The 15,117-nt window shown below is 42.4% G+C and overlaps 1 protein-coding gene across 9 annotated transcripts in view; it reads right to left on the reverse strand.

Moving 5' to 3' along the window:
* LOC118225261 (TRAF2 and NCK-interacting protein kinase-like) overlaps window positions 1-15,117 on the reverse strand; it is a 130,516-nt gene that overhangs the window by 93,524 nt on the left and 21,875 nt on the right. For all 9 annotated transcript variants that reach the window (XM_035413424.1, XM_035413415.1, XM_035413423.1 and 6 more), the window contains exon 2: window positions 12,828-12,893. In XM_035413424.1, the coding sequence (XP_035269315.1) occupies window positions 12,828-12,893 (66 nt within the window). The remainder of the gene's footprint in view (window positions 1-12,827; window positions 12,894-15,117) is intronic.

Below are 15,117 nucleotides of genomic sequence, written 5' to 3' on the forward strand. Positions count from 1 at the left end.
AAGACAGGGACAAGACCAAGGACCACATCGTCCCAGAGCAATAAGTCTTCATTAGAGAGAAAAACATCTATACAGGCTACAGTGTGACTATTTCACCCCTCATTACTCGAATACATCATATTAAAAAAGTACTGTGAACTGAGCCAGAGACTGAGGAAACACAGCCTCATAATTTCACAGGTTCAGCAAAAAAAATTAATAAATAATAAAAAATAAATGGCCACAGGACTGTGTGTTCTCACATTCAACTTAAAGAGTACAGCGCGGAAAACAACATTTCAGAAGACAACCTGGCGCATTCAACCAGTGAGAGCGGCCTACGCAGACATTTTCAAGTTCACGCTCAGGCAGAATTTTCTCTGTTTTTCTTCTTTTCATTTTTAGTCTACTCTGAAACCACACAGCAGCCACTGGAAGGGGGTGGGGGGGTGGGGGGGGTGGTCATGTCACACAAACACAGAAACTGACTAATTTTCTACAGCACCCTGTGATTAGAGCACTGCTGCACATGCTCAATCGGCTGCGAGATACGCAGGACATGGCTGACGCCATCTCACAGCAGTAGGATCTTACCGGATCTTCGGCAATCACCAAAATACACTTTTAGAAGTACTATGATAAGAAGCATTTCTCAAACTGTTTTCAATGTTCTCTGTTTCTTGAAAGATTACAAGGAAAAGGTCATATAGTATGAAAGAGGTCATATTAATGCCGAGACACCGAGTAAAGGCTAGAATCAAATAGAATTTTCGATGGAGTTTCGAGGCAATACGGCAAATGCAAGGTGTCTCAGCAACATCTTTCGCAACTGAACAGCCATGCATTCAAAGTAGCATGGTGTGCTGTGGTAGTTCTAAGTAGCATGGTGTGCTGTGGCAGTTTTAGGCAGCATGGTGTGCTGTGGCAGTTTTGAGTAGCATGGTGTGCTGTGGCAGTTTTAGGCAGCATGGTGCACTGTGGCAGTTTTAGGCAGCATGGTGTGCTGTGTCAGTTTTGAGTAGCGTGCTGTGCTGTGGTAGTTTTAGTCAGCATGTTGTGCTGTGGCAGCTTTGGGCAGCATGGTGTGTTGTGGCAGTTTTGGGCAGCATGGTGTGTTGTAGCAGTTTTGGGCAGCACGGTGTGTTGTGGCAGTTTTTGGCAGCATGGTGTGCTGTGTCAGTTTTGAGTAGCATGGTGTGCTGTGGCAGTTTTAGTCAGCATGGTGTGCTGTGGCAGTTTTTGGCAACATGGTGTGCTGTGGCAGTTCTGAGTAGCATAGTGTGCTGTGGCAGTTTTCGGCAGCATGGTGTGTTGTGGCAGTTTTCGGCAGCATGGTGTGCTGTGGCAGTTTTGGGCAGTATGGTGTGCTGTGGCAGTTTTGAGTTTTCAGTTAACACAGACACATACACGCACACACGCACACACGCACGAACGCACACAAACGATTCAAAAATTACTACCCAGAGGACAGGGCCCTCACTGTTGCCCTACCTCTAATAATTAGCCAACTGGGGCACAATTATAGGACAGGAAACGCGGTTGATTCAGACATCTGGAAACTCCAACCCCATAGCCATGAAGGAATGCTCCTGTCCTGGCGATAGTTAGGTTTTCCCCTCCCACTTTCCACCTCCACCAGTAGGAAACACCACTTTGCTGCATCATCAGCAAGACAGGAACAGCTGAAGTTAACATCTGGGTTTTTCAAGAGCAGTTGAGAACTTCCTCTCTGAAACAGGAAGAGCTCTGCTGGTGATCCATGGAGGAATTACCAAAATTGTGTCACTGTGCCAGTACTTTTGCATTTAACTGTATATGGTTGACTGAGAAAAACTGCAGCAGCTGAACACTTACTTGCACCTGCTTCAGAATATATATATATATTGGTGACAGACAGCCCAGTAAATTGACTCAAAATGTTGACTTTTAGTAAGAGTTCCATCAGAACATGGAAATCTATACAGAAAACAACTCCAACTGACATCAATGACACCAAAACCAACCAAATCAGCGGAAGGAGAGATTCAGCCGTACATGTAGCATATGAGCCAATACTAGTCATTTCCAGTGACAGGAAAATCATGTCCGCTACCAGCTCAGAAGTGGGATCTGAAGCTGTTGTGTCAGCCAGCAAATGTGCATGTGTGAGAATGGTGACTAATGTTCAATGTCTGGTTGTCTAGCTTCCCAAGCTATTGATATCTGGCAACTCAGTCAATTTGCCATTAAAGTAAACTCCCAATGTCACAACCCAAGTTAGACACCTTGTTAGCTAGCTAATTAAATTCCTTGTTCCTTGGTAGGATTATTTCACTACTTACCCTGTACTGACACAGTATAGCATAGCAGCTAACTTTTGTTATTCCATCTGAACTGTTCTTACCTGTACTGCTACATTTACATACTTCAACATTATATTTACATTACTCTTACATGCCCCTGCAGCTGCTAATACAACAAGCCAAATGCCCGGACAGACCCGACAGTACAGGGAGCTCTGGTACAGTGGCAGGAAGGCATATTAACATATTTGCATAAACAGTTTTTCCATAAATACTAATTGATGGGGGAAAAAACCCTTTCATGTACATCACTTGGTCAACATTGTCACGTACAAAACCTTCAACAACTAATACCAAATTCTCCAGCAGTGGGCAGTATAGGAACTTTTTTGCTTTTAGGATAAAATAAGCTCATTCAAAAAATCTCAACAAGAATTACAAGTGCTTTATATCATTGTATTTATTTTCTCTAACACTTTGTATATAATGTAACAATTAAAAAGGATGATTTTGAACTTCCATAACCCCTGGAGTGGAACGACAATCATCCCCCGAGCAGCCTGTTTCCAGTGAGGCGAGCACCTTCACCTCATGGAGAAATTCTGGTATTTGTTTTGTGTTGGCAAGAGATTGATGCGGCCTTCATCCTTCTGTTAGGCTGGGCACGTTTGACAGTGATTAACAGTCCGCAGGATTTGTTTCAGCTGGTATACAAACACTCCACACTCAAAGAACCCTGAGGGTCAAAAACTACATTTAGAATTTTTTCCACAAAAAAAAAAAAGCAGAAAACAGAAAACACACCATCCTTTTCTTTGATCGGAGATTCAATTCAGATGAATTCAATTCAGTACAATTCAATTTTATGTGTGTAGTGCTTTTCACAAAGACATAAAGATGCTTTACAGAGAAAACAGAAAAAAGGTAAAACCAGGTAAAAACTTCCCAACTGGAAGAAATCTCAGGACCCAGCTATAGATGGGGAGGTCATCCCCTGCTGGCCAGCCTGGTATAACAGAAAGGATCTCACCCTTTATCAATCTCATTTATGCCAGGGTGACAATCAAGCCTTTACAGTAAAACCTGTGTCCCGAGTAATGCGCATGCGGGAACTGTGAAGGGTGTTCTGAAGACCAGCTCAAATAGATTTCACTGCCATACTCAGTAAGCACACATACTGTACTCATACACACACATGCATGCATATCGACACACAAACTCGTATGCACACACACACATCATTTCCTGCACATAAATACCAGCACACACAAACACCACACCCGATACATGCATTACATATACATATGCATACACATACATACATACACACAAATACATACATACAAACTTGCAGACACACAAACATGAACTGTGATACTGAAGGGCTGGTGACTACAACAGCACAGCCCTACACAATTATCATTCAAGACTAATTCTGCTGACCATGCAAATACCTCACCCCCTCACTTGCTTGAACAATCAATCAAAGGCCAACTTCCACATGGGTCACTCATGGGTCAGTAACCGCTCAAGATATTCCAATATCATGCACTGTATGCATCTGTGATACATTGGCGGCCTGTCCAGGATGTATTCCTGCCTCTCGCCCATTGCACACTCAGATAGGCTCCAGCACCCCCTGTGACCCTGCTCAGGATAAGCGGGTATAGATAATGGACGTACGCATGTGTATGTTTGCATGCATGAGTGCAAGCATGTGCATGGACAAGAGCATGTGTGAATGAAATGATTCACAGAAAAAAATAAAAAAAACTGCTGACCTGCATGCAGTCAAGTGTCAAGTGTGGTAATGTTGGGTGGAGCCATGGATACTGTAGCCATGCTGGGATTTTTTGTGTGGTAAAGCAGAGCCAGTACTCTCTCCAGGGCTTTGGAAACTCCTGAGAGCAGGATCTCTTATCCAACATAAAATTCATTCAAAATTCATACCTAAAATTCCACAACTTATAGCAAAACAATTCTTCTCTTCATTTTTCAGGGACCTTTCTGTCCAATTTTTTTCTTTCTTTGAGGCATGGATGTGGCATCATGACCCAATTTTTTCCACACATGTGCCCCAAATCAGGTGTGGAACCCATCCCTGTAGCCAACTGCTTCCTAATCAGATATTGCGAGAGAAATGTCCTCATCCTATTCCTGCCACCCTGTTTCCAGGGAAACGGCTCCACCTTACACACATCACATACTATGCCGTTAGGCTTGATAAGGAGAGGCTAATTACCAGATTACCTGATTTAAACCTGAGACTAAAGAACCAGGAACTACAGCCTGGCTTGACCAAGATTATTAATACCTCTTTCACAAACAAAACCTGGGGTTGACATGGGACATTGCACATGGATTCAACTCGCATTTGACCCATTCACACCACACTATGACCATGGGTCCAGGCCATTCACATAAGACCCAGGTCCACAAGTTTACTTCGGTACATATAACTACTGAACAGAATTGCTGGTGCTTGGTCAGGCAATCTTAGACTCCATACGATTTCTTTTCTTTATTCAGTCACCTAATGAAAGCTTAATGCAGCTACTTAAAGTCTGCAATCATGTGCAAGCATCTTTATGATGGAGAAGAGTCCAATTTATGGCTGAGAGTCAATCATAACCACAAACTGTGAATGTGAACATTATGATGGTTACCCATCAAAGCATATGATCACTGGATACATACCCATAAAATTAAAGGTGATTTCCATGCATGATATGGTTGCTAGGTAGCTAGCTGTCTAAGTTAAGACTACATTAGAACAGGCTTCCCTTGTTCCTCTGAGATGCTGTGTTCTGGTTCAGAAATATATGTACCTTGTCAACTATATCAATTAATAACATCAGCTGACCATAATAACTTCAAACCTGTGAAAGTTTTCTGTGCTGACAGAGGAATGTGATGTGGTGAAAAGCAGGCTAAATGTAATGCTACATGGTATGACTCATGCTTCCTTCAGTGAGCAGACGTTACAGTTCTTTCTTTTTAAAGATTAAAACCAGGCCGAAGTCATTGAAAGTAACGTCAGAAGCCCGACACACGCGCTTCTGTGGGCTGCCGCACGTTCGTCTGCACTGTAGGGCCACTTCCTCTTTCGCTGTCTGCAAGTTCTTTGCACAACAGACAATCAAATTGCGTAAGTAACAGGAAAACATAGCCTGCAGAGTCGTGCATCAGTTGCATTCACTGCCCACGTCGACACCCCAGCGTGGCGCTGCATGTGAGAACTGAGTTCTCGGTTCACTCCTCCGGTTAAATAAAGGGAAATAAAACAATGTGGTCAATCAGAGTGTCTTTCCTAAGCGACGCATGCGTCAGGAATCATCCGGGGCAGAAACGAAACACTGCGATTCTGTAAATCACTTTGCGGTTTTCGTTTTTTAAAATATCACTCAAAACTAGCCTGCAAATGATGAGCAGACACACAGGAAGTGGAACAAGACACGTCGCCTGTGAATGTCAGAGAAATGTTAGTTTATTTAATGCGAACCCACAGAGGAGAAAGTGGAGAGGTGCCGTGTGGGTGGATCTTTCTTTCTCTCACGTCTCAGTCTATTTTCTCACCCTCTTTTAATGTTTTAGCTATCCATTTAACCACCTCCCTCCCTCTCAAGAAGCAAGAGATGAGGATGAGAGAAGACAAGATCTCAGGAGATGCTTCTTTTCTCATCTTCACGTGACTATGGCCTGCTGAGGGGAAAAAAAAACCCTTACAGCCACCATTGCAGCAGTGAGGCAGAACATCATATTATCAGGTCCTGTGACCCAAATCAACATCCCTGCAGAATATGCAGCAGTCAGATATAGGGCATAATCAAGACCTCTTCAGAAACAGACATGGGGTCAAATGGTAAAATGGGATAGCCCATTGCTCCTATAATTCGTCTTAATCGCATCTGAGAACCACTTCATTCCACAATGATACATATACAGTACACCAAAGGATTCCTCTATAAGATACCTGAATGCTAAGTCCTTTGTTCCTTTGTGTTTTAAAGCTAATATAAAAATGTTTATCATCACACACATAAATATTCACAAACAGACACACAGGCACTCACATACTGCACGCAGTCCCAAGCACGTGCACAAGCACATACACAGACACATTCATACAGGCACCCACATGCACATTCCTGAAGATACATGCACAAACACACTTTCATCACCGAAGTGAGAATTCAAAGAGGTAAACAGCGGGTCAGTGCAGAGACCAAATGATAAATTGCTACTGAAGACAAATATGCCCACGCTATGCAAATGTTTCCTTGAAAAGCTGCCTTCTCCTCTCAAGATTGCTATTTCCTGTTTCTGGCACAGCCGCTTTCAAGCCTACACACTCGTGGATAAAGAGGAAGGAGGCTCTCAGGTATTACGCTCACAAGGGGAACCCATGTCTTTCTTCTGCAATTAGTAAGCATGTGCTTTAGGGGTGGAAACAAATTCACAAAGAGTTAGCTAAGTTTACCATCAGATTGTGCGCTTAATGTCTTTGACAGCTTACTTTTATGTCTATAACAAGAATTGAAGTCGCTCCTTTAGGGTTGAACCGCGATGTTAATCTGGTTGTTGAGGAACAGCTTCGAGACGCACGGTTTGTAGAATCGAAACTGAGGAACAGCTGAACCTTGAGGAACTAAACAGAGTCTTTAACGGCTTCCTTTTCCGTCTTCACTTCCTGCCGCAGGTTCTTTCACTTTGTCTGTCTGTGCACTTCCAGAGCCACAGGCGCTCTGTAAACAAGCCGTTTTGACACAGCCAACCCAAATAATTCAGCCTGACCAGCCATACAGGTACAGTTTATGCCTTCTAGTGGGTGTCGACCTTAAAGGGTGATCTGGGTAGCGTTTGGGGTTTACGCCTTTCTTAAGAAAAGGCCATTTGATGATTGTTCTCGAGGTGCCGTTGGGTGGTGCCACCAGGCAAAACACCAGTGTAAAGGTACTGTCCACCAGCTGCTACCGGTCCCGAACCATGCCATTGCTGACTGCAGCTGGCAGCCCCTGGGCATCGCCCAAGGAGGGAGGGTCGCGGTCAGAAGAAATTTACTCATCTCGTAATGCTAAATCGTTGCCTTCAGCCAATCAGTCAGCCTGCTGTCTGTCTGCACTGGCTGTCCAGGAAGCGTGCCCCTCCAGCGCAGTGCCTGCACAACTCTGAGGACTGCGCAGTGAGGAGAAGAAGCTCGTACTTTGAAAGCATGCAGAGGAGGTTACAGAGATGAAACAGGCCAACAAATGAATACTTCCAGACTTGGGAAAAAATACAGGCAAAAATCAGTGCTGCACCAATACATGCCACAAGTACTCATACAGGGGATCAGAAAATGAATGTAATTTTTTTTTTTCAGATTCCTGTCCGATGGCAAGCAAACAGTTGAAAAATAGTGGCCTTTTCCTCCAAGGCAGCCATGACACACATTTCGTTCTGCAGCCTCATGCATTGCAAACGAATGGAGGACTAGGCAGACAATTCACTCAAATTCACACTTAGGCTATTTAACACTGGATATTTTTGTGGAAAATAAACAAAGCAATCAAGATGTTAGCAAGCTAAGGCTATTGCCAGGTTGTTCAATTCTAATTTATGCATAGAACATTTTTTATTTATTTATTTTTTTTTTTTTACAGAGAAACCTTCACAAAGAATAATTGGAGGAAAATCTAGCCTAATGTGTCTTGCATGAGTAAATAACAATAAAGCACAGCTTAGCAAAACAGATTTTCTTGAATAAGCTTTATTTCACAAAACTGCGCAAAAACTTGTTTTATGTTATTTCTGATGTCCTGCTTATTTTAAAGTGGCTAATTTAGGGGCATTTGTACTGTGACGTAATGCCTTTAGAGGTTGTCTGTGTGCACATCACCAAACTACTCATCAAGAAAGTAAAATCCTTAGACCAGTATCATATCTGGAAAAAGAAAAATCCTAGCTTTAGACTTAAAATACCATTATTTATTGGATATTGAAAGCGAAATTCCCTGCCTAAAATGGATCAGACTTATCATGTCAATTCCACAACTACTCTGCCCCATATACAATGCATTGGCAATGTTATCATGTTACTATCACAAAATACTTGACATTTACCTCACCATACCAAAAAATCTTGAGCACACAATCGTGTCTACATCATGAATGGGCATAATCTAACAAAGTTCTCAACAGCAGCAGATTGGCCACATTTCATGTCTGCCTGTCTATCTGTCTGTCAGTCAATGTACCTGTCTGTCAAACAGAAGTCAGAGGGAAGAGGGATACAAATGGAAAGACTTTTAGCGGATGTATTTTTTAAAAATGACACGTGATCTACCAGCAACGCCACTGCAATCGACTGGTCAATCACGACTGACGTCTCGGGCCCCCCTGCTTTAAAAAAGGGGAGGGAATTGAGGCGGGTATTGCAAAATCAACAGGTCCAGCCTGCCACTGTTAACCGCAGAGACTGTAGTGTAGTAAACTGATCGGGCTTGGGGTTATTCTTCTAGGATGGTGGAATGAACACAGCAGTGACCCTCAAACAGATAAAATGTGCTCTCTGCTGTCCCCTAGGGATCCATCTCTAACACTCCCAAACCGGCCCAGTCTCATATAATCTCATCATCAGGCAGGGACTGAGGACAGGAGGGCACATTTGGGAGAGCTGGGGGTCGGGCTGTTAGGCGGATGCAAACAGAAGACAGTGCAAGATAGGGCCTCAACATGTCTCACCAGATCTCCAACACATACTAGAAATTCCAAGAGACCATAGTGCTTTCACACAGACAGGCACAGACAAATCTTGAGGTGCGGGGGGAGGGGGATCTGTGGCGGCGGGGGTGGTTTGTGTATACCTGCAGGGAGTGGCTGGAGTTCTCTGGAGGTTAACATGCGCTTTTAGCACACACATAACAATGACACAACAAAAACACATATGGTTTCTGGATTTTAACATTTGTTAGCCTCGCCAGAGATTCTTGTATCGTATTTGGCCTATGTTCTTAATTGTTATAAAGCTGATTAATAGCTACTGATAATTGATAGCAGTGGAGTAATAGAACACTAACTTTGAATTAAAAAACACTTCATCCTCCTCTTCAATGGGTTAAATAGGTTAACCCTTTCTATGCTTTTCACACTGTACGGTTAATCCAGGGTTTTCTGTAACCTTAGATTAATTTAACCCCTTTTCACACTGTACTGTACATTGTTAACCCATGGCTAAGTCCTAACCCAGGGTTAATGATTCACACTGCATCTTGTCAGCTCTGGTTTAAATGTTGATATAAGTAACCAATGTTTACATTCCAGAATTAAACGAGTTCACTCGCTCCTCCCAATGTTACATTATTGTCTTTAATTTGTTTGCATTCTTTCTTAAATTTCTTTAGTTTTTCCCTCAGTTGATCAGGAGACCTTGTAGGCTATATCCTGCCTTTGACAGCTTTGCAGACATCTGGTGGTCAAAAACCTGTTTACCTCTACAAGTGCCATCAAGGTTACTTTGAGCTGATTTCTCTGACCAAAAACAATTAAATAATTTGTCTCCTCCTGGTAGAAATTAGTTTGCTTCATTACTTGTTTAGACAATTTTTAGCTAACATTAGCTGCCTAGTTCTCATTTTTAATGAAATCTTTACACAAGAAATACATAGAGGCACTGTGTTTGAGGTACAAAAATATGACGCTCACTGTTTACTCAAACCTTGATTCACACTGATGACCCAAACATTTTTGGACAACCCTGCTATGGAGCAGGGTCAGCTATTCTGAGGTTAAAGTCGAGGTGAGCTCACTTGTGGAACTTGCCAGTGTGGGAAATGCCGGTTAACCCAGGGTTAAGAATCCAGTTAACCCACCATTTTTTGAGTATTAAGATGTACCTTGTGATGATATAAACACTCATTCTGCTGAGATTGGCCAAGAGCTGTCCTGATTTGTGATGTCATAAAGGCTCAGTCCTCTGGAACTACTGCCAAAGGATTGTCTTGCGATGTCATTAATGTTCACACCACTATGAACTTCTAACTTGTGATTCTGTCCAAGGTCATTTCACTATCAGAGCAAGAAATTTAAGTGACAGCTGCCACTGTATTTAGGGCCTGCAGACAAATAAACTTCATAGAAGGGACATGAAACACATGCAAGCAAAACGTCATATTTGCACAGAGTCACACGCAAGAATTTTATTTCCATGCAGACCACATATTTGCAATACTTTTAAGAAAACAAGAGCACGAGATGTCTCACAGTAAGGTGCATTGCTGCCACTGGAATACAGCAAGTGTTGGCGGGACAAAAAGTGATCGACCATTTCCAGGGCTGCAGGCCTTGAGGGACTAACATCTGGGAATCATTAATCTCATTCTTCACATAGAAGAGCTTAATTTAAGCTTTCCAAGCTCCACACTCTCTTCTCTGAGCCCTTAATAAAATGAGGCCAACAGAGGGTACAGCAGACCCCTGCACATAAACAGAAAAGACTAAACATTAAGACCCCATCAGCCTTTCACAAAGCACTGTAACACTCATCTGGTTGAACTACAGACACGTGTCCACATAAGAGGGTACAGGCTAATAATTCACAGTGCTGACCCCCAAACTGACTCAGCCCTCTTAAAGAAGGCCAGATTGTACTCAGACTGAAATAAAGAATCACTCTATTATGGCTTCATTTCAAGTCACTGGAGAGACAGAAACATATTAAAGGAGGTGCTACAAAATGTTCTGTACTTATCATGCTCTATTTTAAACATGCGGAAGCTCAGAAGGCTTGTGTGCATAAAGAAACGGTACTAGCACATTCATAAAAACAGAGTACAGCTTGCTTAAAAGAGGCAAAAGGTCCTTTCTTTGACCCTGGGCAGAGACAAATCAATAAATACATTTGTTTAACCCCTTAGTACAGATGTCAAATCTGGCCCATCCGTGCCCATTAAGGGGGTGTTCGACTTAAAGCTTTATAACTCCAGGTGCAAGCATCACAGCGACTTGGAAAATGGCTTAAATGAAGCAAGACACTGGTACCATCTACAATACTAGATTAGCTTATATGCATAATTTAGGTATAAATAAAGCGCCACAAATGCATTTACCTTAACTGTATTGACATATGAAACTCATTTTTGTATCAGTTTTGGATCACCAGGATAGGGGGTCTAAGATATCAAAGAGTCAAAAAACCTACCCAAAACTCTCCAATAATGAATATAATCTCTTTCGTCCATTATAAAGAATATACATTTGCCCCTTAAAATAGATTAAGATGAAACATTGCAATAAAACTGAAAATTAATGCAAAAACATTGTGACAAACTGTGATACACATACATAAATACACAATCATTCACTACGTTTTTTTCTGTACTCGAAAGTACATATGTAATCTGTTGTAGCATGGGGATGGGACAACATTTACAAATGTTACCATTTATAATCACTCTGCGAAAAATGTTATGTTCATCAAGCAAATATCAGCACACAGTAGATTTCCATGCTCCAAGTGACAAGTATAGTCCATGAAGATACTAATACCATATTATGTACAATATGTACAATTGTGTAAAATAAAATTATAATAAAATATTCCACCATCAGAAATATGTTGGTGATATTCTAGCTTCACAATAAAACAAAGATCAGACATAACACATGACCAAGCCAAATATGAATACTTACAGTACAGTATGTGAAATGCCCACATTAGATAACACAAAGTAAATAACTGAAATGTTACAAGCAGTAAAACGCGCATCTTTGCTAAGTTTGTTTGAATCCTCGCTAGACTTCATGCTTCCTCCTGCTTCTGACCAATGTCAGTAAGGTAAGATTTTTCTTTGGCCATGATAACAAGTTGGCAAAATTAGTAAAATCATCCAAAAACCAAAGGGAAAAAATATTTACTTAAAAAAACTCGCTTCAACGAGTGCTTGTATAGTGCTGTGTAACGTTACAGTTGGCTACACAACATTGTACAGAAGCAACAATTCAAGCTGTTGTGCAGGGCTCTCACATTGTCTACTAATAAAAGCTAGAATACAGAGTTTGTTGTTTCCACTCATACTCTGATTTCAGGAGCACTGAATGTCTGAGTTGAGCAATTTCAGGACGTCAATATCCTAAATAGGGGACTTGTGCAAAGAGGTCCTGGTAAAATCGGAATATTATGGGAAGTCGAACACTCTCCCATAGGGTTGCCACCAGTAATGATGATTAGCTGTTAACAGTTGCCACCAATAATAAAAAGATTGGCTTTTAATTGTTGCCAGCAGTGTCACAAGAGGCATTCGATGGATGTGATGGGTGGCTCATCCTGTTAAACCACTGCGTTTCATTGCAGTGACATGTCCTGATTTCTGGTATGGAATTCAGACTGTGCCAGGGCAGAATTCAGCTAACAGCCCTACAAAGTGGTGCCAAAGGGAGTAAGGGTTACACTAGATGGGAACATCTTCATTTCACAATGCAGGAGCAACTCCTGTGGTTGATCTGGGTACACAACGTCTGTCTGCATCAGCTGTGGACTCCTTCAAGTGCACAGCTCAGAAAATACAATGAAACAAACACCATCCTTACCTTGTAGACCTGCCCGTACGTTCCATTCCCAACTAGTTCCACCAGCTCAAAAATGCCCGCCGGGTCCTGTGAATAGACAGAGAGAAAATAAACTGAGGGGGCAAAGAGTTGGGTAAAGGATTCCAGTAGAATGCCATTGTCCTCCAACCAGCAACAGGTACAAGACTGCATCCATGCCACAGCCTACATCTCCTGTACTGTACCAACCCAGCCTTTCAAAATGCTTTCAGCTCTTTGAACACTGACTAGCCTGATGAGCGGTCCACAGATTAAATTAGTTGTTCTTTTTTTTTTTTTGTTCAAGCAATCAAGACAAGCGTGGTTGAAGTTATTTTATACAGCTCTCCAAACTTTCATCACACCTGAAATAGGGGAAAATGTATCTATTACAAGGCCGGGAGCATGTACTGTTAGTATTAATAAGGTTAGCTGGCTCCCTTATTTATCCAAGGTGACTTCTAGAACAATATCTGAACATTTCTGCCTGAAAAACTGGATTACAGGTTTACAGTTTATCTAGTTGTGTTTTTTTTTCTTTTTTTCCTGGTGCAATTAAATGCTAAAATGCACAAAAGCAACTTTTCTTTGCACATTTAAAGTCGACACCCTGATCCACAGCCCAGCACTTCGACCACAGTGCTACGCACTATTCTCTAACGTTTTTAATTTCACTTTCATCCTCTCATGAGTTGTACTGCGCACACGACTCATTTATCAACAGTGCTTCAGGCCCAGACATAGCACAACCATGCTTCAAGCTGACATAATGTATGCATAGACATCAGACTACCAAAAGCTGCTGGTAATTCTGCTGCCAAGTTCAGTTCTGCTGGCAAGCCTTTCCTCGTTATTGTTCAGTTTGATTTGACTGGATCACTACCATATGCAAATAGTGGTGAAAGGCTATGATCCTGCCTGCTGTCAGGGAGAGCCAGTTCAGTGTTGGTTATTTCAGGTAAGCCTAGAAATGGCACATTGCTGGTTACCTCAGGTAAACACAACGACAAAGCCAGATATGTTTATGGCTGGTGATTGGTGAGTCTCCACAGGTTGTCAGTGCGATCACTACAGAACACTGGGAAAGAGCCAGGAAGCTACAGAGCAATGTAATTATGCCCTACAACTGCAGAAAGGAGATTTATCTGTGAAATTAATAAGAGCAAAGGAAGAAAGCGCTAATTTCCCTCTACTTACAAACAGGCATGCAGGGTCTTGTCAGAATTTCCACTGAAATGTGATTCATCTCTGGTTCCCTGCCTCACTCTACGGGCTTCTATGAGGCTCAATGCAGTGCACGGGCAAACACCAGCAGGATCTTTGAACATAAATGAATGATATAGCATGCGCAACATATCACTACTCAGTAGCACGTGAGATTAAATGAATGGTAGCAGAGCTAGCCTAGAGTGATGCATTCGTTTGCTTTTTTCATATAATTTTCATATAATCTCAACTGAAACTCTTATTCTTTGTGTCCTTCATGAAATATCATTCCACCATTTATGTCTCCTTTTCACAGGCGTGTGTATGGAAAAAAATCAGCTGATTCAAGGTGAATGTAACTTCAGAGTAAAATAGGCTGATACAATAGCTGACAGTATGAAAAAAAAACATCAGGCACAGGGCCACATCACAGTGAGGGGGAAGGGCCTAACACCGAACTAGGCCGGAGGGACGGCATTTCTGAGCAGACTGACAGCATGTCAGAGCACCTCCCAGGCCAAGTTGACAGTGATAACTGTGGAGGCAGAAGAAACAGCACATTGTTCTGTGGAGTCGCCGGGCAGAATCAGATCGCGGCTGCCTTGCGCAATTGAATTTGGGGCAGGTAGGAGGGTAGAATTTCTCCTGGGCGAGTGGGGAGAAGCTGGGAGAGAGACCAAAGCTCACCGGTCACATTAACCGTGAAAGAGGCGATTAAAGACATCTAAAGAGAAAGCACACCTTGTTCTATGCAGGCACGGGGGTTAACCGTAACTCCAAAGGAAGAGGAAACTATGTATTGCAGAGGTGAGGGTGATAAAACAAAAGCAGGGGTGCCAAACGGACACTGGGAGGGGGCACTGTTACACCCTCCCAAGAGGGGCGAGCCTGCACCTGCCACAATGCATTCTTCAGGTCATACTTCTGCTCCCCCTTCCTTTCCCCCAGAAGGGATGGGCCAGAGATAAGATAAAGTGTGGGGGGTGTCACACTGGCAAACTGAACTGAAACTACAGCGGGAAGCATTTGAAGAGGGGGGGGGGGGGGGGAGTAATTAAATGTTAGGAGAGCTGGAGGCAATACGGAG

The sequence above is a fragment of the Anguilla anguilla genome, chromosome 4 (assembly GCF_013347855.1).
Source record: "Anguilla anguilla isolate fAngAng1 chromosome 4, fAngAng1.pri, whole genome shotgun sequence".
Classification (NCBI taxonomy): Eukaryota; Metazoa; Chordata; class Actinopteri; order Anguilliformes; family Anguillidae; genus Anguilla; species Anguilla anguilla.